A 27,599-nucleotide genomic window follows, 5' to 3' on the forward strand; every position below is an offset into this window, starting at 1 on the left:
TCTGATTGAAAGGTATGGATTTAAAGGAAAAAAAAAAAGTATTTTCCTGAGTATGTAAAGATTTTGTAATTATATTTGCTAGCACCACCAAACAAACATTCTAATTGTTTTTTTATATATTATCCTTGATCTTGAAAAACATTCTTTAAGAACATAGCTTTCAGATAATGACAATGCAAAGGTCACCTTTTTCGGTGTTGAGATATTGGACTTCTCTGAACTGATACTGTGTTTAGAAGTGGGGCTGCTGGGAACACGCTGGGGATCAGGAAGAGCACGACCTTCTACTTCAGCTAAGATGCATTCTTGGTACAGGGGGGATTTGAGAAAGCGAGTATAGCTATCAAACTTCATCAAGTTAAATATCTGAAATTAAAGTGCAAAGGATAATGGTTACATAAGCTTAAATAACACATTGAGAAAATACAGCTACTTTGCAACAAACAACTCCTACAAAATTTAGGATATCAACCTGTACACAGCAGTAGACGTGACTTTGTTTAGACCTGGTTAAATACACTCCATCAATTTAAAGTGGAACATGATTTGATCTATTCCCTTAGCATAGGTTCAGAAATATGCTACAATTTTGCAAAGTTCATGAGAAGCTGAGATGCTGTGGAGTCTTGACAACGCCATCCTCAGAGCCGTTTTTATGGCATTTATGCCTTTGTACATTCTATGTGAAATGCACAGCAAACTAAACATGTTACATATTTTTAAAGATCATTACATCAGTACTATATGTGACAGAATTATACTATACAAATGTGTCTTAAGGTAGCTGTGAACAAAAAATAGTTCATGGCCTAAAATTCAGGAATATGATATAATCACAACATGCAATAGTATGTTCCAGTTAGCGATATTTAAATACTATTATGATGTCTAATTGCTCAAGCTGAAGCAGTTGTAAACAAGCATATCTGAAAAAACATTATGACTGCCATCCTTCTTTGGAATCACAGAATCACAGAATCGACTGGGTTGGAAAAGACCTCAGAGATCATCGAGTCCAACCCTTGGTCCAACTCTAGTCTGTTTACTAGATCATGGCACTAAGTGCCATGTCCAACCTCACTTTAAAAACCTCCAGGGACGGCAAGTCCACCACCTCCCTGGGCAGCCGTTCCAATGCCTGACCACTCTCTCTGTAAAGAATTTCTTCCTAATATCCAGTCTAAATTTCCTCTGGCAGAGTTGAAGCCCATGCCTATTGTCCTATTGCTGACTGCCTGGGAGAAGAGATCAATCCCCCCACCTGGCTATAACTTCCCTTCAGACAGTTCTAGAGAGTGATGAGGTCACCTCTGAGCCTCCTCTTCTCCAGACTAAGACATGACAAATTCCCTACAAGCAAAAAACAGTATGCACCACCCAACTGGTTCTGGTATTTCCAAGAGTCTCCAGGGAAGTTCATCAATGCCCCAGTTGCAGGTGGAATCACAGAATCACAGAATGTTGGGTATTGGAAGGGACCTTGAGGAATCATCCAGTCCAATCCCCCTGCTGGAGCAGGAACACCCAGATGAGGTTACACAGGAAGGTGTCCAGGCGGGTTTGAATGTCTCCAGAGTAGGAGACTCCACAACCTCCCTGGGCAGCCTGTTCCAGTGTCTGTCACCCTCACTGAGAAGAAGGTTCTTCTCAAATTTAAGTGGAACCTCTTGAGTTCCAGTTCACACCCATTACCCCTTGTCTTACCACTGGTTGTCACTGAAAAGAGCCTGGCTCCATCCTCGTGACATTCACCCTTTATATATTTATAAACATTAATGAGGTCACCCCTCAGTCTCCTCTTCTCCAAGTTAAAGAGACCGAGATCCCTCAGATGCTCCACTCCCTTCTTCATCTTCGTGCCCTGCGCTGGACTCTCCCCAGCAGTTCCCTGTCCTTCTGGAACTGAGGGGCCCAGAAATGTACACATTATTCCAGGTGTGGTCTCACCAGGGCAGAATAGAGGGGAAGGAGAGCCTCTCTGGACCTATTAACCACTCCCCTTCTAATACACCCCAGGATGCCATTGGCCTTCCTGGCCACAAGGGCACAGTGCTGGCTCATGGTCATCCTGCTGTCCACCAAGACCTCCAGGTCCCTTTCCCCTACACTGCTCTCTAACAGGTCATTCCCCAACTTATACTGGAACTTGGGCTTGTTCCTACCAAGATGCAGGACTCTACACTTGCCCTTGTTATATTTCATTAAATTTTTCCCTGCCCAACTCTCCAGCCTGTCCAGGTCTCTGGATGGCAGCACAGCCTTCTGGTGTGTCAGCCACTCCTCCCAGCTTCGTGTCATAAGCAAACTTGCTGACAGTGCACTCTATTCCCTCATCCAAGTCACTGATGAATATATTGAATAAAATCATTTTTCAGACTGCGCAAAGACATTCTTCTCCACAAGCATTAGCCCAAAGCTTTTCTGGCAATCGTCAAGATGCTGCAGCCTCACAAGAACATAATTCAAACTGAATGCTGACTTCCACATTCTTGCCTTTCCCCCATACATTCCCATGCCCTCTTTGGGGCTACCTGCCATGTTTCTTGAGCCCCATAACAAACTTTTCCACATGGTAAGCTACGGAAAAAATACTTTTGTAGGGTTACTTTTGCCAGCTTACCAGGCTGAAATAGCTCAACACAAAGACTAAGGTGTCCTCAACGCAGTGCCACAGACAAGCCAGTGTCAGTGACTCTTCCTACTTGTAAAACTGCTCACTAAGGGGAATCTCTCATGCTATGAATGAAAAATACAATCCTTCTCTTACCACAGTTAGGTACACTGGCAAAATTCAAAAAGGCAACTAGTTTTGGAGCACACACAGTCTTCAGGCCAAAGCTCAGTGAATTATTTAGTGTACACAACGTACATAGCTTTGAAACATTTCTCAAGTTCTGTTGAACTCAGAGAATAGTACTGCGGTGTATTGCCAAAACAGTATAAAATATGGAGGACCAATTGCAAGAAAGCAGAACTCCTCAGTCTCAAGGACTCACAAATACACTGCTGATACAAGGTTATTGGGGAAAATGGTAAATACAGTCTGCAAACACCAACACAGATGCAAAAACCAAGCTAAATGAAAAATACAAAAAGCTTCACCTGTCCTTGAGTTTTTTAAGAAAATGAAACTTACGGAGGTTACACTCCTCAACAAATCACAATATTTTAAGCTAAATGCAACTTGTGCCCCCGAAATATAAGGTATGATTCTACAGCACAGCTAACACTAATAACTTAAATTTTATACAGTTTCAGGATGAAAAACGAAGCTTTTCAGAGTTGCCTCCTGTCACAGAATCTAGCACCACAAGAAGATGAAATTGTTATTCCGTGCTAGGTAGGAAGATTCAAAGAAAATATTGCAGAGAACTAAGAGACACAAGGGGTGTTATTCAAGAGATGAAGTCTGCAAACTAACTATATTTAATACAGCAAAAACATTCTGATCTTTTAACTTTGCTGGACAGAGTGATGACAGCTTAACAAATTTACCTTGAGCTGATCATCATCTGCCCTACTATGTCACTAGCCCACACTACAACCTCAATTTCCTATTTTTAGCATTATTATCATATTCATTTGCACATTAATGAGTTCTGCTTATTCAGAAAAATCTAGCAGATGCTACTTGTTCTTACAAATTAAAAAGGAAACATAGCTTATAAAAGCATTATTTGAACTTCACACATACACGCTCCCATTCCTCAGCATCATGTAACACTTATTTGATGACCAGCACAGGTCAGCACCCTTGCACTCTATGCTCAGTGCTGAAATCTAAAACATCTCATGAAAGACCATAAATCCAGAGCCTTTGCATTATTAAGATGGTAACAGCACCATAAGCTGAACATTGAAAGTCTATGGGTGTGTTGCAATAACTACACGTACCTACAGCCTTGGGTTCCTGAGGTCATCAAACCTCATCAAACCACAAACTGACCTACTGCAAAACCACCAACTGGTGCAACCAAGATCTGAAGGGCCATCAAGGTAGATGATTTCCCGGCACTGACCTCAGCCCGGCAACACACCTTGAGTACCTCGGCTGGCACACCCAGCTCCGGGGCCGCTTACTCTGGCCGCAGTAACTCTCATCGCGCTTCAACTAATTTTTCAGTGGGAGGAACAGGCCGGACATCAGACAGAAGAACTGCACAGGCATTGATTATCCAAGAGAAGCAGGTCAAGCCCAGACGGGCCACATGGATTAGACCCACAGCAGCACTTCAAATCAGCATTTTCACCCACCTCATAAGCCCTCCAACCTAAGGACACGGTGTTTTCAAAGAAGGAAAATAACCTGCATCAGCCCAGCCACCAGATTTGTTAGAACACCCTCTGCTCCACCAAACAACTGGGAGAGGATGAAGAGGAATTCAGGCATAGCCTCTACAAAGCCACAATGCAGGAAAAAATCTCTGGGAAGATCAGGGCTGGTAATTCCCACAGAAGCCTCACACGTTGGTAGGTGCAGGGGTTGTAACATTAGAAGGTACCAGACCAGCAGATAGACCTACCTGCCATCTCTGCTTTGCAGATGGAGGAAGATACTACACCCACCTGCTCTTGTGCCCCAAAATCTTGCAATCTCATGCTGCATTAAGATGAAGATTGTGACCTGTTTCATTTATGTGATTAAATCTATATCCTTAATGTTTAAATAATACGTTCTCAAAACTATTTCTACTAATAAATTATTAGAGTAGGAGTTACCAAAGAGATTACTTAAGAGAAAAAAGAAGAAATTTAAATTCTACAGAAAATGTGAAATGTATCCTGTTGTTATATAACTGTTCTGTTCCGAACATCAAAAATTATTTAAAATGCATCCACTTCAGAGGTCTTCAGACACCAACAGCTTTAATAAGCTCTTTGTTTGACAGTTCTATTAAAGCACAAGGGAAGGACTCCTTCAAAACAACAGACATATTTTACAAATTACTTTAACCAAAATTAGACACTATTTGTGTACACAATTGTCCACTAAAGAAAAGAAGAAGCAACCATATGCAAACACCATATGCAATACTGTTGCACCACATGGTATTATTTACTTGCACTAAACCTTCACGTCAATAGTAGTATTTTTCAGATTATTTTTTGGTTAGTGTCGATTTTCCACACAGATGCAAATGTATAGAAAGTCAAGCAGGATTCTATGATACAGCCTCATTTTATTCTGCTAATAGAATCTATATGATCTTGACCTCTGTCTTTTTATGTATAGTGAAACATGCAGCACACAAAACTACTTTTACGGATTTTAAAGCACTTCAGATGAAAAGATAACAGACGTAAATGGTACAACAGTCATATTTTCTGTGGTTACCTGAAGTTGCTGTTCCTTGAACATATCTGGATGTGGAGAATTGAGAATATCATCTGCCAGCTGTGCCTGGCTGTCAATATTAACTGGGGTTGTAGCTTTGCTACACAAGAACTTGCTGAAGATCTCCCGAGCTCTGTAAGAAAGCTACAGAAAAGAAAGACTAAATGTATGTTTGCCGTGCAAACATATTTTTATACATGTATTTTTTATATATCGATATATTCCACACAAAAATATACAGCCACTCCAGTCTCCTTAATATACAAGTATTTTTCATTTCATAGTTTTTTTTTTGTTTTAGCATATAAATGGGGGTTTTCCTTTAAAATTAAAAATATTCATCAGATATTACTTAAGTAGTAAAAGTTGCCATCAGAATAAAACTTAAAATAACCAAACTATAAAAATAAAAAAGGTGAAGCACACCAAATACTGTCTTATGAAGGAGAACAGATTTTTTCAGATTTCAGACCTTTTATGTAACATTTACTACTTAAATAAATCCTCTACGCTTCAGAAGTCAGAAAAAGGTAAACATATATTTACTGTCAAAAACTTTCATGTTCTGTTTTTAACTTGTTTATTTTGAAAGACCTACATTCTGGAAATAATGAAAAAAAAATAATCAAACTGATTTCAAAGCCCTTAAGGAGAATGTTCAGCAAACACAGTTTGAAGACAGAAAAGAGTGGGGAAAACCTCAGTGGTCCACAAAAGTGGAAAGACGGACTTGCAAGATGAAACCATTTCCCCAGTGTGAACCTGACTAGATTTGGCTGTGGTGTCGAGAGAAGTGTTGCCAACCTGCGCAAAATTCACCAGAATGGCCTGACCTACACAGGACTGTCTTAAAAGGATGAGGTACAGATTCTCATAATTTGTGAACACAGATGACCACACTCACAGCAACAGATATTTCTGTGTTAGTTATAAACACATTATCTTGGCCAGTGAAGGCAGCCTAGCTGAAGGAGCACAACAGAGGCCAATTTGTGCCTCTACTTAACACATTAAATTAACTTACTCTGCACTCACTTGCCCTGGCCGGCTGCAGAAAGCCATTTTTCAATATCCAATCTACCTTAACTCATTTTTACAGAGCTACATCTGCACTTTACTGCAGTCTAAATATATCCAGCATCTTAAACGTGGGACAGTACTCTGAGGGGACTGAGAAAATTAGACTCCAACCCTATATATTAGTGAAGTCACAGTACAAAGACCAAGCACAGCTCAAATCATTTCAATAATCTTGAAGAAGTAACAATTTTTAGAAAGCAACATCATGTACTGAAATACAACATGGACTTACCTCTTTTTTATCATGTGCAGGTACATGGTTAAAATATTCACAGGCCTGCCAAAACAAAATATTTTCTTCACTAAATTCTTTCCGTAGAAAGTCCTAGGGGAAAAATAAAAACCAAATAAATGTCTCAAAGAAAATAAGTTACTTGCAATTTCAAACAACATATTTATAGAACTTGATAAGTTTGCATAATAGTAACATTTCAATCAGCCTCACAGTCCAGTTTTCTTCTAAAATAAACATCAATGCCTTACCAATATATGCCTAGAGCTTCTCCTCTTTCTCATTTCTTTCTAAATGTATATAATTGAGAAGAAACCATTTCTCATTTGCATGTACAAAGACGAAGTTTGAAACTTCATGTTGAGCAGTGTGTATAAACTTTTAATAAAAACATAAATAATTTATAACTACATTTAACAATTACACTGTAAACTTTCTGTCTTTAATTGCAGTTCTACCAGTATAATAGAGTAGATGTGTATCAAGTAGTGCCTATAATCAATTCTGTATTAATTACAGCATCTTTCTGCATCACATGGCAACTACAAAAAAAAATCTTTTATCATTGCTTGCTGATGTGGTTACGTGGGTTCTCCTTGGAAACACATTCTTAGAAGGGAAAAAAATCTCCCAGTATAACACACAATAATTTGGACATTTATTTTATAGCATTCAAAAGTCCAAATGAAGACTGAGACCCCATTCAGCTCAACAGCTGTCCCTGATTCAAATCTGTATAACTCAATATTCTATCAGTGTCTGTTTCTTGAAAGCATTTTAACCATCGAGGGGGTGGGGTGGGATGGAAGATTTTAAAAGAAAAATTAACTTGGTCCTCCAGAAAAATTATCTAATTTAATTGGAACACTGCTTGTTTATACTTTAGGTACCTGTGTTTAATTGGAAATTTTATTTAATATCAGCCCACAAGCCACAACTTTCACTCACATGTCACATTGGAATCGCTCAAGCTTCTACAACACACAAGGCAGTCTCAGAAAGCAGCCTAAGAGGAATCTTCATAGAAATACTTAAAATTTAACATTACTTCTGCTTTTAAGATTTACATAGAGTTTAGGCAGTCCAACTGTAAGAAAGCAATTGAGATAAACTACAATACAGAGTCTAAATTCACTAGTAAGCTCTCAATTTAAACTAGAAGTTCTTCAGATACCTGACCTGAGACACTGAATGTATAAAACACAACTCAAAGAGTAGTCAGGGGACACTTCTGCATTTTACGTGTAATTACAGATTAAAAGAGCATCAAATTAGTGAGCAGGAACTGGAAGCTAATTGCCTACTTCCCTGCTCAGTGCCTTCACTATGAATCCACAGTCAATCTCCTGCTTGCTTTCTGGCCACACGACTTTGGCACAGCTGGCTGTACAACTATTTGGCTTCCTCAGGGAGACGAGTGGTGGCCCAGTCAGAACATGATGTTGCAGTTGTCACATATGGCTGGGAGCTGGAGATGTTGGTCTGAACCACCTGAGGAGGGAACTTGCACTCAGGTGTCTCCCTCCCTGCATCACTGCTCTAATCAGCAGACTATTATGCAAAAGGTATTTGCAAAACATGCAAAATCTCTTCTTCTTAGAGAGTAATAATTCCTGCTCTGGGACAAAGCTGTCCTCAGGACAGGCATGTGCATGCTGAATTCCAAACGCACCCAGATCATTACCATGCAATCATTAAGTAAACACTGGTGCTTCAATGTTCTTGAATATTGGCAGAAATGTGTATCTTTTGGTTGTTGCAGGTAACTCCCTTCAGACCGTGGGCTTTCTGGGCTTCTCTGTGAAGGACTGTTAACCTAGCACTTGAAAAGGCTGCTTTTTTTTCAGGCACCAATGCTCTGCTTTATGCCAGACTCCAAGGGTTACACTTCTAAGTGTATGTAAGTTTGCCGGTGCCTTAAAAGCTATGAGAAAAAGCAACTAAACCTTCAGTAGCAATTCCCCAAACTGTATCATTTTTCAGGTGGATTCTAACATTAGATTAAAATTCTAATTTTTCTTTCAGTCTGAGAATAAGTCTCAGTATCTTCACAGAAATAATCATCATCATCATCATCATCATATAGTCTACTCTACTAAGAAAAGTGGAAAGACAGGGAACATAATATCCAGGATACATTATTTTGCTTTCATCTTCTCTGCTTCCTCAAACACGTGTTCACTGTTAATGTGGGTTTTTTGGGTTCCTACAGCCATTTAAGATGGGAGTCTGCTTATTAATAATTTGATATTTTAATGTACTTTTGTATCAAGAGTCTGAGTTACTGCATATTCTAATAATCTACATCTCTTATAGCATAGGTTTCTCTATGTCCTCTTTGTGAAAACTATTTGGGTAGCACAAAATGTCCCTGTGATTCAGAATCAGCAACAGACTTTCAGAGCAACAAAGTGTATAAATGCAGAAGTGTATAAACTTCTATTTCCTTACATATAAAACAGACGATGCTATTTACAACTTCATAAATGTGCTGTGAAGAAGCTTAATTTATGCTCTGCAAAATATTCCACACTACTGCAAGCTGCAGCTTTAACCAGTGCTGTTAACTACCTTAATTACTTCCAAAAAGTATTTCTAAAAACCTTTTGCAGGAAGATAAACCACTCTATCTTTGATATAATTTTCTACATGGCTTCCAACATTTCAGTAGGCAAACATGAACAGATTACCAGTTCTTAGGAAACCACTGAAACTACTGCTTCTTTCTTTTTTCAAAGGCTACGGATACAAATATAACCAAATGTGTTTTATAAAATGGAGAAGCTTTCTACAAGTTCAGATACAAAGCTAACTATAGCCACCATTTTTATCTGAAACTTTTGCTATACAGAAATGCATGGCAATGTGTGTATTACTATGAACTCTTATTCAAATGCGAACCAGCTTAAACTTAGAAAGATGCTCAGATAACAACTGTGTAACAACAAACTCCTGTATCCTGTCCTACGTAAGGATAGTGTCAAGAAAGCAAAATGAATATATTAAAATTACTGTAGCAATATCAGCTATTTTGAAAAGCCTCTTACCATCCCTCAAAACCTACCGAAAAATATTTAACACCAATAGGATCCTGAAGAAGACGCTCAAATGAAACAGCCCAGCTCGCAACTCTTCTTTCACGAAGTCGTCGGCAGCTCTGTACACTGGGAAGACTGGCATTGCTACTGAGGCTGTTTTCACTGATGCAGTCTTTTAAATCAGTACTATTCAGCTCTGTTAAAAAAAGGAACAAATTAGTCAAGAAAGTATTATTCATTTTCACTCTTCAGCATTGTTTACTTGATTTATCACACCTCCTGCTCAAGCTGACAGTAGTGCAGACTTCAAACTATCCCTCCTCATTTTTATTAGGAGCACCTGCACAGGAAAAGCAACCCCAACCCTCTCTCAATTTTCTTCTGTTCCACTGCAAAGTAAATTAAATGAGTGCCCTAACAGCAATCCCCTGCCAGAAGCAAAACAAGCAGGCACAAAAGCAAACCTCTTGCTCAACAAAATAAGTATTTTGGACAAAATTTTTCTGCTCACATTCCTCACCCCGAGGACTGCAAATCCTTTCTAAGATTCTGCAAGGAAGGTAAACCTTTAAGAACCCACTGTTCACCAGAAAGTGGGCAAAAACCTATTTAGTGACAGGCGAGAGAAAATTTTATACACTCTTCAATCAGCAGACAGGGACTCTGAAGTTCTTCGTGGAAATGAGAGATTCCTGTTAAATGCTGAAAATGTAGGAAAGGAGTCAGCTGAGAAAAATACTAAGGAAATGAGCTCATAATGGGTGCATTCCTCATCTGTGGAAAGTAAAGGTATCAAACTAGAGATCCTAAATTTATCAGGGTTTATGATGGAACAGGGATCCATGACTGCCTTATAGACTTGAGCAACATAGACAGTGCAGTTGGGAACCTCAAGTTGAGAACTGACAGGATTCATTGGATCTCAAAAAATGGGAATCTCTTGTATTCTGAGAGACAAATTAATAAGAACCCATAAAGAATTCAGGAAAACAGAACCTTGTGTAGCAGCATGACTGTAGTAATTTCAAGTATTAAGCCCAGATCATCTTTGTCACATATTAATAAACACGCAAAAAATTCTTAAAGTGACCACTTGTTCAGAGAACTGGAAAAATGGAATGGCTGCTCTAAGTAAAAGAGGGAACTGTATATAAAAGGGTTCTATTCACAAACTTGTCACTTAATTGTTGTGTGCCCTTTTACAAATCACCACTCTCTCCATCTCTTGGTTTACATACATGCAAAATTGGTATAGTGGTACTCATAGATGATACTTCACAGAGGTGATCTGAGATTTAACTAATTGTGAAGATACAACTAACTAAAATCTTGAGCTAGTCAGTCTGACCTTATAAAGGACTCTGCCTGGAGCAGGAGATTGCACTAGAGAGACAACAAACTGAATAATTCTGATGAAAGTATTTTAAAAAGCAGATATTACATTCTTTGAAAAATTAGCAGTAATAGCCGTGAGGAAAATAATTTCCTCAAATAAAATAGATATCTTCAATAATTCTATGCCAAATGGAGAAGTAAATATACAGCTCAGTATAAACGTAAATCGAGTTGGAAAACTGAATTCACAAACAGTAAGAAATTGACTGTTCTTCAAAGACATTTTTACTGTTGCTTATTTTACTCAGGTAATCACCTGGACTAAACTAAAGCAAGGAATGAAGAGTTATGAAGAGAGCTATAAACATAAGAAAAATTAAAGAAAAAATTCGTTTTGAAACTTCATTTTTTATCATATTATGTAGCTTAGAAATATTTACTGAGATGTAACAGTTAACTACTGCAAATTTCTGTAAGCAAAGCTATTGTTTAAGACAAAGATACAGAATTAGATTAGGTAGGAATGAAAATGTAACTTTATATTTACAACACGGATAATGTTTAAGGACCATAATAACATATCAGGTATTTAAATATTTTTCTTTGCCTAATCACCATATTAATCAAAGCTAATTAAAAACACGAAATAATGCCAATTTTTCTTATAAGAAATATTTATTAACTTTTTAAGAGATATGGAAAAGCATAACCAAGTCAACTGTTAGCTTCATTAAAGAATACCTGTCACCACAGTGAAACTATTGTGAAAGAAGCTAATGTGAATCTGAAGAGAATTCTATCTAAATTTATTATCTGAAGTATTTTGCTTTAACTCTGCAGGTGGATATGTTTTATTTTACAGTCCAAGCTATAAATAGACACCCACTTCTTGATATATCTGGAACAGTTTCAGATCTCACTCCTAGAGGGTTCAATCCCCAGTGTTCCTCCACTGACAAATGATGAAAATCTCCTAGTTTCTTGCAGGCAAAAATGAGAAAGGCAAACTCATCCCACATACCAAACCATTTAAACCCACTCGGCTGACAGAGGGAAACTGAGAATAGCCACACAAAGTGCTCAGCTCGAAATCCACAAGTCACAGCGTGACAGGACCCAGAGGGGTGGCAATGTGGTGGCCACAGTGGTCATCAGCAGGTCACCTTCACCTTCCTCCCTCCCCATGGTGGCTGGAAAGGCCAAACTGCAATTTGAGGTGTTTACACCAGCAGGTAACCAGTAACTACCCACCTTTAATTGTCAGCAGCCGCTCACCCTCACCAGAGTTACATTTGCTCTGAACTAGGCTGGGTTTTCATTCTGATGCTCTGCCGACTCTGGAGGTCCCATGAAAACGAACCAAAAAGCGACTGCATTTTCAACAAGTTTGAGAGCTACTGGCATAGGTCCTCCAAAGGGCTAAAGCAGCATTAAGAGATTACTCATTCACAGAAAACTGTCTCTGTCTGGGGGATTTTATTTAGCTAATTCAGATTTTTTTCAGAAAGAACTATGTGAACTCATACTTAACCCTGACACTGCTTTGTTTTCCCTTAAAACAAAAATGCAGTCAGTTTGCTTTTTAAATCTGTACAAATTTCTGCTGGGGTATTTGTCAACCTGAAAACAGTATAGAACAAGGTTGTTTTCCAGAAAAGGCTTGGTTATTCTACTTTCTTTTACCACATATACCAGCAGTTGCAATTAAAACAGTTACAGCCTAGTGCAGGTACACCATTTAGAATCAGAGAAAAAATAAAGGCAAGATGGGAAGAAAAAACCCTACCAACTCTAAGACTAGTACACAATTTATCCAAATCACACCTAGATGAGGACTGTATGTAATAACTCCTGCTGCGCTCCCCTTGCAGGGGAATGTTTCCAATGTCAGAGCTCAGTGTCAGGTTTCCTGACTGTCCCAGCTCCTGCATCCCTGGGTGCGCAACAGCCCACACTGGAAAGCAGCAGCGGAGAAACTTTCTGCTGAATCATATATTTCACCTACTGAACCCTCTGTGATGATCGTTAGAGGAAACAGAGCCCCAGTTCCTACCCTCAAACATTCTAACCCCAAGGCTTTTGTCCAAAGTGGCCTCCTCTTTCTTGTTAAGCGTTTAAACAAGGAAGATCAGCTGCCGGGAATCTCAGGATGCCAAAGGAGTTTACTGTGAAAACCCCAGCTCAGGTTTTGGAGTTTCCTAATGCCTGCCTTCCTTTTTCCTTACCATGTGGAAGCACTGACTCATCTCATATTACCTGCAAATGAGACTCCTTATTCAAATATCCCGAATCCCTGGGACCTAAATTTATTCCTGTTCTGGTCAATAACCGCTGTACCTAGTGAGGAAGCACCACTTTCTGTGCACACTCATTCCGTTTCAATTATTACTTTATTCCAATAGACACAGAATGTTTTCTAAAAATCTGCATAAAAACTAACACCTTTTGTGTTTATACATTCTGAGGAGGGTCTTGGTTACAAAAAAAAAAATAAAAGCTTCAAGTAAGAAAATGCATGCATTTAATCAGCTAAAATCTTGAAAGTATTCAAGATAAGATGGCTTCAAAAGTTTTCATTTATATAATACAAAGTAATAAGTCTAAATACAATTAATTAAGAATATTTTTCAATGCAATTGTTCATAAAATCCATATTTATTTTTCAATGCACCAGCACTTTTTGTTATTGTGAGAAGCTTCACATATTCCCTGTAATCATCAGAAATCATATATTCCAGTAAATCACTAAATACATTACCTGGATAAAGCTGATAAGAACCACTGTGGTGCCACTTAATGAAACATTTCAAGCCATGCACTGAAAGCCATCCTTCTGAATCCATACCAAGTTCAGCTGTAACGTCCCGGAACCCATTGGGTGCAGATGAGTCTCACTGTATGGCACATTGTTCCCCTGCAACTTTGGGATAAGGGAAGCTAACGCCTTTCCCCCCAGCAACTCCTGGTCGCCTCCAACACCACTCTAAACAAATTGATTATTTGCCCACATGGCTTCAAGCAGAGGAAAGCAATAGTATACTTAACACAACGCATTATAAAATGCTACATAAATAATTTAAAGAAAAGACCTTTTGCCGCTGCTGCTAAAGGAACTTGAATTATTTATGGTACGGTGGAACACAGCCACAGCAAGCCATGCGCTGCCAATGTAACGGAAAAATAAGTCATATACCTGTTGGAGGAAATAATTCACCTGTATTTATAGCGTAAACAGTTGTGTTTTATTCTATTTTGGATTTCATTGCGGATTTTTTGCTCTGCCTTCTTTAGTTACTTTTTAAAATACAGGTTTGCATTATTTATTATTGTAAACATGCAATTCCTTTCAAAAAGTCTTTAAGAATGCTTTTCCTTATGGGAATTCTTTCCAGGTGATGAACAGTAAAACCAAAAACCAGTAGAAACTACAGCAAAGTAGTATCTTAGGAAAAAGACATGCATGTAGTATCTGTTATGCTTAAGTATTTGGCAATAATAGACTTCAGCTTTGTGGAACTGATCTCTGCAGGGAATAGCAGGTAAGAACTGACTTAGCGATTCTTAATAGCTCTGATACCTCAGCACCTGTCTGGGAGATGAATGATCACGTACTTCTATTCTACGGTCTTAGAACCATTTTTGTTGGAAGAGATCCTCAGGATCATCGAGTCCAACCATAACCTAAGTTTGGCACTAAACCATGTCCCTAAGAACCTTGTCTAAATGCCTTTCAAACCCCTCCAGGGATGGTGACTTCACCACTTCTATGGGCAGCCTCTTCCAGTGCTTTACAACCCTTTCCATGAAGATTTTTTTCCTAATATCCTTAGACCTTAAGGTTTTCCCTTTGTCAAGTGCCATCTAGGTATCAATAGCCCGAGTCAGACACTAGCTGAGGACTACTGATCAACCCTGTGATGATTTAGATGTCCCAGCCCTCAAAACATCAGCCCCAGCCCGCATGTCGTCCGTGCTCTCACTGTTTCCACACTCGGCAGGAATGGGCAGTTTCCCAGACAGTAAGGAGGAGAAATCTGTTAATTACTGGTCATTGTAGTACCATAAAATGGTTTCTGGTATTCCTAGAGCATAGGCGCTGCAAATTAATTGATCTATAGCAATGATCTTGCATCTAAGCTTTATTACAGTTTGCACTCTTATTATCTGCAATTCATTAAGCAAATCAATTACAGTTAAGAGTTGCTACTGGTCAGCATCTCCAGCAAGAACACTAATTCAAGAACCTATATCTTTTACATGTTACCTATCCTGCAAAGCCCAAGTGCACAATTTTGGCTAATGAGAACATCCCAGCCTCGCACAAGCTGAGTTACTGTGTAAACTAAATGCAGCGAAGGGTATAGCTGGTTTCCAGTGCCCGGCTCTAATGTAATAAAAGCCATGAGGCTCCATTAACCTTGGGAAGAAAATGTGCAGAGAGCTGTGATGCCTCCCATTATACTGAAGGGATGTATATAAACACATAATAATTACTTTTTACACATATATTTCCTTTTCCAGACTAAAGCTTCCCAACAGTACTTATAGTATCTATATCTACAAATACTATTATTACAATTTAGTCTAGGAAGGGAAGAATGTGTTGCTCTACTAAGGGTTACACTGGTGCAAATTTCTCTAATCTAGACATGCCCTGAAATGTGTAAATCTGTGGATCTACTAACGAATTAGTGAGATTAGAGAAGACTGCAAAAATTTCAGTGCTGACATATTCAATAAAAGCAAAAGCCTGAAAATGTAATTCAGACGTATATCAGATCTTTTTACTCAATGCAGCTCCAAATGAAATGGATTAGGATTTTATTTCACTTTTCTGGCTACAGTCTCTCTGGTTCCTGTTTTTCCAGTCCACTTTCTAGGTATTTCAGCACTGATTGATTATTACTCAGTATAGTTTTTCTACCACTTTTTACATAAACTATAGCCCTCTCTTAAGTATGAAGGAGTCCATGTTAAATCTTCAGCACTAACTGAAAAAACAGGTCATACAACTCACCAGAAAAACACATATAGCATCATCTGTTCTTTCACCTCTGTAACCTACATGGCCCTCAGATTCCATGACTGCACAAAACTGTATAGAATTAGTTGTGAAAACACTATTACCTATGGAATTAGAATGAAATGCAGAAGTCATATTGGAAGAACTGAAAATAAGTTAGATCTTTAAAATAAATTTCAACATTTCAGCAGTTTGGATAGGCAACAGGATTAAAATAATTTTCATTAACATGGAACAAGAACCCTTGAGGAAATAAGATGGAAATACATTCAATTTTAGCTAAAAAAGATCAAATATTCTACCCCTCAGTAACTGGAACTTAATTCAGCTACATAAATAAACAGAAAAAAGGATGTGATTTCTTCTGGGTTTTGTATCAAACAGGTAAAATCTAGGGAAAAAATATATATTTTTCCCACAAAAAAACCCATAAACTGCATTTTAGAAATAGAAGCAGAATAGACACAGTTATTTTCTGTTTCCTTCTTTTGTCACTTTGCAGACAAGACAGATACAAGATAGAGTCTATCTTCTCATTCAGACAGAAATACTGTGTCAGCAGTAGAGAAAGAAAATACCTGCTAAAGTCAGCCAGCCATTAGCAAATGGCTCTGTCAAAGGGACCCAAACAGTAACATTTCTCTTAACTGCAGTTTCAATTTTGCAAGGAATCAGAAATTAGGACACGATGGAGTTCTGTGAACAGTATTGCTAATTTTCCATTTACATTTGCAAGTAATATAAACACTTACCCTTACCATTCAAAATATTTCTTCCATTTCAGTGCACTAATTAGAGCAACACAGTTTGTTCCCTTTTTATTTAATAAAATTGTCTTGTACTGTTGTCAAAGAACAGCAAAAGTAATAATACATACGTGAGTTTCTCTGCAGGATCAAGTGAATCAACTCCTGCCAAGCAAGACAAGTGAGAAAAGCTACCGCCTGTATAGCCTAAACTATACAAATTCCTTTATTCCATTAAGGAAGCATACTAAAACTGTTCCCATTAACTTCAAAGGTTCAGCAAAATCATCTTCCAATGTTTAACGAAGAAAGTGGACGTCCTTTAAACATTAGAGCCACATTAAAATCGAAACAAACAAGCTTAGGTGACATGAAGAGGAGTTCACTTAGAAGCACTCGAGAACTGCAAAAGCTCCATGCTGGGATTTTACAAACACCAAAGGACTTACCCCCTTCTTCAAAATGCATCACACTGTAAAGAAATTTCAACCTCACAAAAGCACAAACACAGCTTACAACTCAGGAGCTAGAGCATCTCTCTTCAAAAGCAAACAGGATATGTAAAGGACAATAAAACAGAGAACAAGATTTTATCTACCATCCAATTATCCAAAGTCTACCAGCTCTGCCTCTTTATTATTATGAATGAAGAAGCATGGTAATAATAAAAATGTGCATATAGAGAGATGTGCCACCAAAAAAATTATGCAAATAAATCATGAAAGTATGTGAATATAATCCTGCAATATTTTCATTGGCACAGTTCCTAAAGAAGTCGGAGAGTTCTGCATCCCTTTGGACTCACATCTTGTAATATATCAGCCTATTTAGCACATATTATGTTGCATAATGTGGAAAATTGATTCTTTTTCATTATAAAAGTAAAAACAAGCTTCAGCTTACCTCCATCAGAAACGGTTGCTGACTGCAATAAGAAAAAGAAAAATAAGTGTTACTTAAATTTCATGGTATTAGAAATCTCTGAGCTTCACAGAAAATTTGAAGTGTTGGCTACTTTTATCATCTTATTAGCAACAGATAACATGAGAAAGGAAAATCTAAAGAAAACAGCTGTTACTTCCTCCCCACCATGAAATTCATCACAGGCTTTTTAACCACTGTCCTGAAACTTAATCCCACAATATTTACTGGACTAAGTACTTTCTGCTGTGAGTAGCTACATTGCTTCAACCAGCCCTTACATGAATAAAGTCAATTGGTTGGTGTACGTGAGAAAGTAGGTACCTTAAAACTGACCTGAAAACACTTAAAACGAAAACAACACCTCATATAGTTTATTTTGCTTCATTATCTGGAGATATCATAGAATAAAAACTAAAATTTGGTATTTTGTCAGTGAGATGACTCTGAAAACTCCCCGTTGATCACGTTCGACTTCCAAAGACCCACAAGGATGTTAAGCGTTTCCAGCAAGCCAGGCAAGAACTCCTCACCATCTCTACTGGTATTTTACATCAAATTTTCAAGGACAATTAGTCTTCTAGCGAAATGTTGAAGTTTATGTGCTCATCTACTCTAAACTTCTCACCTTTGATCACAAATCAGCTCAAGGCATCTAACACTTCCGTAAACACAAGTAGGTGACCATTTCCAAAACGTGCTCCAGCGCTTGGACCTCGACACTCAGCTGAGTGAAAAACTAGAAAGGCAGCTGAATTTTAGACTGAAGTTATTGTTGATTTTTAATGGCTATTTAAAAAAATATTATTATCTTAATTCAAGTAATCTTTTCTCATCATTTTAAGCATCCTTGCACCTTTAAATAACTTTCTAAATAGTTAAACTCTCTTACTTTGTACCACTCTTAGAATGCCCTATGTATCCAAAATATGTCCAAGATGGAATACACACAGAAGAAAACAACATACATATATACACAACTCAGTAGAAAAGCTATTTCTCCATAGTCGGTCTGTATTTTCCAGCCTTGGCAACAAACATTCCCTCTCTCCCTCAAAATCCACACAAACCTTTAGCAATCCTTAACAGAATAATACCTTCTCCTTTCCTTCTCTTTTCTGTTTCACTGCTGGATTCCATACTGCTGGTAACACTATCTGAAGAACATCAGTTGTTACTATAAACTGCTGTGGCCTCAACATTCATATCATCAGCAAAGGATCTGATCTAGTTTTCAATACAAGTATTCTGGAACTTTGAAAGCCTATGCTAGTCTCCATTGACATCATTCCTCTGGTGCTAGTTCAGATAAACACAAATACATCTTTCACGGAAAAGGTCAAAAAATTATGGCACTTCTTGCTTAAATACAAAAAAATAAATGATACTGAATCTGTGAAGCACAGTAATATAATCAAAAGTGTATCCAGGCTTCTCACATTTTTAGTAGCCACGTTTTGGGTAGCAATAAAGTACTACTGGTTTGGGTACAGTTCTCCACTGAGGCTTAGGACATCTTTTCTACTTTGCACATTAGTCTCATAAGCATATTATGCATTCAGAAGTTGTACATTAATTCATGCTTGTAATTTAGAAAATTAAATTTACATTACTGAACTCTGTTTTATAAATATGATTGCTTCAGATTTCTTATTCACATACTGTACAGAACAGCTGATGTATAAACAATTTCAAAGTCATTTCTCAAAGAATGAAGAAAAGGACAACTCAAAGTAATAGTATCAGTTTACACAGTAGACAGAAAAAAAATACTGTCAAAATATAGACATTTTAGGAGCGGTCATTCACTTTGGCAGCTTCCATGAATCTAGATTCAACCACTAAGTACAATTCTCCTTCATGTTTTTGAAAGGTAACAAGTAAAATGAATCAGATTCTCAGGAAAGTAAAAAGAATATTTACATTACTTTTTAAAAAAAAACAGGGACGTTAATTGTAAAATATCATTTTAAAGGAAAAATTGTGTGATTTCAGTGCCACTTAATTAAGTTCTGTGAACAATGAGATACCATTTTACTCAACCCATTTAGCAGAAGTTAATGCAGTGAGCTTTTTACTCACTATGGGATAGGTTTGTGTGCTTAATTTAAACGCTTTGGCTAAAGCACTTCACATTACATGTACCAACATCTTAAAATCTCTCCAAGCAAGGCCTTCGTAATTATTATCTTAAACACTACAAAATAAAAAAAAAAAAAAAGAAGGTACCCAGAGGAAGAACAGAATTTCTTCTCTCAATATCAACCATGTATTTTTGTGCTATTAACATATTTCAAATTTCCCTTTGGTTTTGATATATTCCAACCATCCAACCATATAGCATTTTTTTACATTACAGTGTGACTAAAACTACCTACCATGTTCCAAGCATCATCAGTTTACTTCTGTAGATCACAGAATAAAATTTATTTTAAGAACATTTCTTTAAATTCATTTATGTAACTGAACTAAATCCACTTAATTCAACAAAACCAGCGAGAAACTGAAGTTTGTAATCATTGTGTAAGAATTTACAGTAATATGTTGAAAACGTGTTTGTGAGTACTTAGAGATCTTAATGTACAACCGTCAGAAACCGCATGCAGTCCACATTTCGACAAAGAAGCTTCTCTTCTAAACTGTTCAACTGAAACTTGTCTAGATTTGTCCAAAGGTATAAGTTGCAAGACCAGATTTTTTAAATGTTATGATGATGTCATTTAAAAACTTCACTGTATGTTAGAGGCTGGTTTTCATTCCTCAGCACTCACGCTTACCACCACTGGAGGCTCTTCAGGACAAAATTTGATCTACTAGACATATAAAATTTGATTATTTGATTAAATTTAACAACACATATGTATTAAGAACTACCTATTATAAAACAGGAGTATTAAAAAGTTATAAAATCAGATAGTGTCTGTATGTAGCCACTTCCAAAAGATGAAGGAGGATAGGGTATGACCCTGTGCGAGTTAGGGTTAACGTAAGGATTAAAAATAAAAGTATGTAAGTATTTAATTCCAAATGACAGGACATACATGTATTCATTTTGTGAATGTATGTTTGAACTATCACCCAGAGATAAAATCTAATTGCATTCAACCTTCAAATCTTTCACAACCAGATAAGAACTGAAATTAGTCCTTCAAATTACCCTGACTTCCTAATTGATTTAGGAAAAAAGCCCAGGGTATATGCCAGGAGTCTCATGGTAACAAATTACCAAAATTTTTAAAATAATTCTAGTTTAGGAAAACTAAAATGCCTTCCAGTCTATCTCTAGCTGGGACACAGACACAACCACACACCCCACGGAGCTGGAGGATCCAACTCTCCTCCCTTGGCCCTGTGACCCAGGTGAGGAGCTCGGTGCCAGGACCCACAAGCTGAACTGTGTCACGCACCATGAGAGATGTTCTACCTTGCTGTAAACTGGCAAATGCTTCAGCGTATATTAAAGAGCATAAAGTTCTAATGAAGAGAAAATATGTAAAATTTCTCATTGTATCATCTCTCTTTGCCAGGTGGAAAAACCAGAAGGGCCTATGAGTTTTTTTTTATCTGCTTGCAGCAAATCTTAAAGAGGATTAGTTTACAGTAATTAACATGGAGAAGACTACTTCGTGAGCACATCAACATTTTGTTCCAGAATAGAAATAAACAACAGAGTATCTTGCACCAACACAGGGTAAACAAGGAGAGAGGGCATAAAAGAGAATAATTCATAAGGTTGAAACAGCCTGGATCTTTTAGCTTTTATGGTCTACAGCTTGCTAGATGTGTGCAACACTGCAGGAAACTCGTCTGAGGAACTCTCACCCAGAAAATCCACTTAGTTCCATTTTACATGGGTCAGGTCCCAGGAAACTAAGTAAGTAATGTCAAAGTCTGCCATAAAACCATGATGCTGAAAACACAAACATACCCTACCCATATCCTAGACATAACATTGAGCAAATAAATCTGTGTGTACAGACTAGCCAGGTAACAATACAAAAATGTCCTTTTTCTCCACCTCAAAATTTGTCATTCGAGTCAACGTCATGCTCAAGTACTTGAGAAGAACAAAGGGAAAGATGGGGATACTGGAAGGGTGACACATTCCGGGAAATGCCAGGCCTGAGCAATAAAATGGAACAACATGAAAACATCTGTGCTAACAGAATGTGGGTGAGTGCCTTCCTGAGTAAAAAAAGATATATATGTATTTCCAACTCTTTCTGAGATGCCGAGGGATAAAATCTAAAAGGAGAGTGAAGAAGTATTCTTCTCTCCTACCCTAACAATGACAAAATTACATCTATTTCTTTCCTGGGCATCCAGAAAAAATCAGAGAAAAAGGGATTTAAAATGACCTCTTCATGTGCTCTTTCTAAAGCATACTTTGTTTCCAATACAGGCATTGACTTTTTGCTGCCTCCGAAGAACTCTCTGACTGCTGCTTCAGAATCTGTTAGACTTACAATAGACTTACAATATTGTAGCACACACTGTTTTACAAAAGCCCTTCTAACTAAGCCTTTCAGCTCCACCAACCTCAAAAAACTGATTTTTCTCATACTATTTCAAAATTCAAAATAAGTTTGGGAAACTTGTTATGTTCTTTAAGAGATGAAACACTGCAGATTTACAGACTGAATACAAAAAGGCAACTTTCAAACACTCCATCCCTCAGCTCCGGGAAAGCCTGTCATTCAGTCGACTGTCTGCTTGCCTCCAGCTTTCTTCAAATTCCTTATTAAATCACCTGAAGCAACTTCTCCTTTTGCCAAGGTATGAATTACAAGCGGGTCCCCAGATCACATTACTCTGGAAATTACATTACATACAGCTATTTTTATCATATTAAATGCATTACAACATTAACGTTGTAGAAATGCCATGAACTCAAGTGATCTCTGGGAGGGAAGATCATGTCTCGAAATATGGTAAACTTTGTTCTAATATTTTAAATAAAAAATAAAGCCATATTACTTACAAATTATTGCTAGATTTCCCTTCCAATAAATAATGTCAAATGTATTTCTCACCTAAACCCTTGAGTAATATTATTTTTATCCTCAGTTCAAAATACTATTGCAATTAATCTAAAGATTTAGAGTTCTGTGAGAAGGATGCCCATTCAGAATGCCAGTTAAAGAAGGACTATAACATTCATCTTTTCAATTCCCTGCCACTAAAGAAGTGCATTTATAATTGTTAATACAAAAGTATTATAGATGTAAGGATTCCCAAGGGAAAAAAATACAGTACAACTACTGTACAATAATTTTACTGAATATATTCTACTCTGAAGGATAAATATTTTGTCAAATATTTGAATCTATAAAACCAACATAGGAACAGTAAATGATGTGATACTTGGAATTCCTTTAACAAATAATCGATTAACTTTTTATCACAAACAAAATCAATCTTATCACAGATAAACACAGTGCCCTAAATGCTAAATCCATCCCTAAAATTATTTTGATAGAGATATATACAAAATATATACCATTTTACCTAAAAATACAATATTGATATAATGGTACAGAAAGCATATACAAAATACATTGCACAGTATTAAAAAATAGGCACAGATTATAATAATAATGATTTTTTAGCTTTATACATATTGGGCACAGCTCATAAATACATCTCAAAATCTGAATCTTAGTACAGTAAGATTGCCTTTACTCTCCTCTGATAATATAACCCAATGTTTGCATTTACAAAAGAATTTAAACTCAAATACTTTAAAGTGAAAAAGCTTAAAGGCTAAGCAAAAACATTCTGAAGTTGATAACATTCTTCTCTAATTTCTTGCCAATAACAATAGTCTCTTCTAATTTCTCACTGCAACAATGCCTTGCTTTAGCTAAATATAATTCGTATCACTTACCCGCTCTTCATAAGAAACAGCAGTTATTTTTCCTAACAGCACTCGTCCTAAATTCATCTTCATTTAATACAGAAAAAGCATTTCCTTAACACATCAGCTTCTCAAAGATTAAACTAAAAAATTCAACCCTGTTCCATGTCTGTACATGCCAGTAAAGTTTAAAGGCATTTCGTATGAAGTTCTATTTTACTCCCTTTATGTTACCCATAGCAACAGGCCAATGCAGGAAGCTGTGGTTCGTCAGGGATTCAGATTAGATCTCAATTATCTCGCACCAGAAAAGCTAGATCATTTTAAATAAATCATGCTGATTGCATTTTAAAACGTTTCCTATTACAAATCAGGAAAATAAAATGACGTCGAATTGTGTATTCAATAAAACAGATTTCCAAGACAGTTTTCAGAAAAACATTAGTTAATCACCCTAACATTAGTTATAGAAACATTTATATAGTAAACCACTATTTTCAGAGGTTTACATAATGCAAGCCAGAATAGAGTAGGATCTCAAATAGTCTATTCTCAGTGGTTAACACTGTAAATGGCATCTAAAAATCCAGAGTACAAGGAAACTTGGCATATTTGGTTAAACCCAGGAGCAGCCCATCATCGCTAAAGACAAAATTCTCCTTTCAGAAGCCAACTGCTATTCTGCCCTTCCTTCCTCATACCCCAGCCTGTGCTCAATCAACGGCAAAGACGGTTCTGTGCACAGCGCATGGGAACAGAGAGAAAAATAGGGGATGGTAATGTCAGAGGGAAGTGCTATTAACTTCCCTGTGACAGCAGAGGCTTCAAGAGACTGTACATGGGAAGTAGAGCATTTCATGAAGTTTGCTGCTATTCACAAGTAAATAGCGCTAGGACCTAAAACATTCATTGCTATTACTTTCTAAGCAAGCAGAATACAATTTTCTGCTAAGAATAAACACCAGAATTGCAAACTGGGAACGATCTGTGAGCATTTCAGTGGGATGTCCTTAAAGCCAAGGTGGACTTACTGGGAGTAGTTTAGGAAACAGTAATCTTCTGCCTTGTTCAATGCAGCATGTGGAATCCTCCACATCCACACAGTTCCTAGGTTGAGCCCCTAATATAAAAACAACCCTATGAAGAAGGCAAATATTACTCTGAACTTATAAAGAGAGAAAATTAGTCAAAAATAAGAGCCTTTAGTCAACATCTCACACGACTGGCTTGTAAAAGAGCGTCCAAGGCTGCACATCTTCCCATTTTTGGATGCAGGATCAAGAGACTTGGTTAACAGAAAAACTCAGTCTTCTCAATTTAATTTAGAGTAATCAGAGAAGAAATTTTAAGCTTATTGCAGATGGAAATGGTGGAGCCATGTTTTAACAAGCATTCCAGAGACATAGGCAAATTCCTGCAATGGACAAAGTTCATTTTATGATTGATTACTTGTTTGAATAGGCACACCACTGCACTTCAGAGTGCTGTCTTCTATGAGTATTTAATGCCATGAAGAAATGCAATGGAAACAAATGGGTGGGTAGATGGGAAGGAATATGTTTTACAAATTACACCCCCCTTAAGAAGCAAAACCCATATGGTACTCACACAGCAGAACAGTTTTACTGTATGTGGATAAGTATTAAAAAATTATAGTTTTATGAAGAAAAAAAAAATGTCAAAAAGAGCTGTTTAAAAGCTGCATATTGCTTGACATTAAACACAATAGGACACAGAATATATTTTCACTGTCAATACCTTAAACAACCAAACAGCAACAAGATTAGAAATATGCAGGTTATCAGGTGCATAATAATCCTTACATTGGATAAGGAAAAAGCACGGGTGGATCAGAAATGCCTAGAGAACCTTCCTGTGAACAGCCCTTTAGGGTAACACAAAAAGGGACTTCTATCAATGGTGTTTACTTAATGCTCAACCTAAGTCCTCCAGGAATCAGGTAGAAAGACCAAACGTACTAGTAGAGTTACACAGGTGTAACTCACCCACAAGAATGATTAGGAGAAAAATAACCCCTCATGCAATGGGATGTAGCTGCAAGACTAGCAGTTCACCGGAGAAAACTGAGCACTGTTAGGAACACTGTGTGTGGGCAATGTTTCATGTTTTATACATGCTAGGCACTCATACTTGGCGTTACAAACCTAATAATCCCTTAGTTTAAACAGACCTTTAGAGTTGTTGATTTTAGTTCACTAAACTGAGCATTGCACGTCTACATTTTTTCCATACAGTGACTCTACTAGCACTGCAAATAAGCTCTACCAATGAGACAGTACTGGTTAATGATAATGGTTATGAAACGTCATGTGAGTCTGAAAGCCCTTTAAGAAATTCATATCCCTCAACATTTTCACAGGTTATTTCAGCAACTGCCAGATTCAAAATCTTGCCATTTTGTGTACCATATTTGTAAACGAGGCAGGCATCTCAGGGTGCAAAGGTCAAAAGCAGAAGGAATGTTAATTTGCAAAGCTATTAATGGGAAGTGTTAAAATATGACACAACAGCTTTAAAAACCTTATTTGGATATACCAAGGACGACATTTGTAAACCCACATCCATCTGCTTAGATGCTAAACTGTGGGAAGGGGTAGAGACCCCAGATATGGTTGATCTGTTTTTCTCTTCTATCCTCCTTCCACTTCCTGCTCTCATTTTCTTTTGTACATTTGTTTTCAGAGCAGAAAAAGCTGAAGAGAAAGACACAATGATGGGAAGCCCGGATAAGTTTTAACTTGTCAAAAGGTTAATAGGATTTAATATACTCTTGACTCCTAAGATAAGGAAACAACACACAAAAAATGCCAGCTCCAAGTCACACAAAATTCCTAACTTAAATTTGACACAGGCAGAATGCATCAACAAAGAATCTTAAATCTCATCAATATCAACTATTTATTTTTTATCTCATATTAAAGAAAGTAACAACTACTTCCATGAAAGCTAGAGGAAAAAAATACCTGATAGGACTATGATTTAGCTCACTGACCCTAATTACTGAAATAAAAAGCAGGAGTACCAAAGACGACACACAAATTAAGAAAACTTTGCTATAAAATAAAATGGGTTTTTCCCCTAATTCTCCAAATTTTGTATAATCTGTCTAGATGTATTCCTGTGAATCATTTCTCAGCTACTCAACAATAAACAGACCCCACACGTGCTACTGATTAAAAGGAAGATTCTCGTAGTTAAAACATTGTGGTTTCCCCCTATCGATTTTAAAGATAAAAATCCTTCCTATTCCAAGGGAATCTTAACAAAAATTATTTTTAAGGCAAGCTATCTGGAATTTGTTCGTGTATTAAAAAAAGCTAAATACCAAGGCTTGCTATCCACGATAAACGCAGGGATGGGATGCAAAGCGCTGTTCCCAGTGCCCCCTGCTGTCAGCCTGCGCTGCTCAGCTGCTCTGCACGCCCAGAAACGTGAAGCTCAGGAAGATTTGCCATCCAGAAATCTACTCAAAACCACAAATATTTGGCTTCGTAAGCTATACTGTAAACTCTGAAAAATACTTCTGTAGAGCCCAACTGTAAGCTGATAATAAAAAGTACACTTTTTCCAAAATGTTTGGGAAATAATCAGGTTTTTTCCTTCTGTTGATCAACATTTTAAGACAATTGAAGTCTCTCCACTAATAAAAACATGCAGTAACAGCATAACTTGCTCTCCCAGATGGAAGGTGACTTGCAGCCCAGTAGTAAATTAAAATTAAATTACACATTAAGGAGGATATGATTAAGTGACAGATCACTGAAACACATTAAGTCACTTCTGAATTTCCTACTACTGCAAAAAGAATCTCTAAGAATCAGTAGATTTTGAGGAAATCCATGTAAAACTGAGCATGAAAACTACTAATTTTTAAGCCAACAATGCATATATATCTTCCTAAGCCTCGCAATTGTTTCTTTCACTTTTCATTTTAAAAACTGAGAGTTTTGCTGCTATACTTTTAGCACTAAATACAATTCTAGTCTGAGATATACAGACATAAAGGACTAT

The 27,599-nt window shown here is 37.2% G+C and overlaps 1 protein-coding gene across 2 annotated transcripts in view; it reads right to left on the bottom strand.

Moving 5' to 3' along the window:
- RGS12 (regulator of G protein signaling 12) overlaps positions 1-27,599 on the bottom strand; it is a gene marked incomplete at its 3' end in the record, with an annotated part of 82,677 nt that overhangs the window by 27,391 nt on the left and 27,687 nt on the right. For both annotated transcript variants that reach the window (XM_080343960.1, XM_080343959.1), the window contains exons 3-7: positions 17,693-17,714; positions 9,712-9,881; positions 6,648-6,740; positions 5,336-5,479; positions 187-366 (exon numbers count right to left, since the gene is read on the bottom strand). In XM_080343960.1, coding sequence (XP_080200086.1) covers positions 187-366; positions 5,336-5,479; positions 6,648-6,740; positions 9,712-9,881; positions 17,693-17,714 — 609 coding nt within the window. The remainder of the gene's footprint in view (positions 1-186; positions 367-5,335; positions 5,480-6,647; positions 6,741-9,711; positions 9,882-17,692; positions 17,715-27,599) is intronic.

Source organism: Nesoenas mayeri (assembly GCF_963082525.1).
Source record: "Nesoenas mayeri genome assembly, chromosome: 4".
In the NCBI taxonomy this organism is placed as follows: domain Eukaryota; kingdom Metazoa; phylum Chordata; class Aves; order Columbiformes; family Columbidae; genus Nesoenas; species Nesoenas mayeri.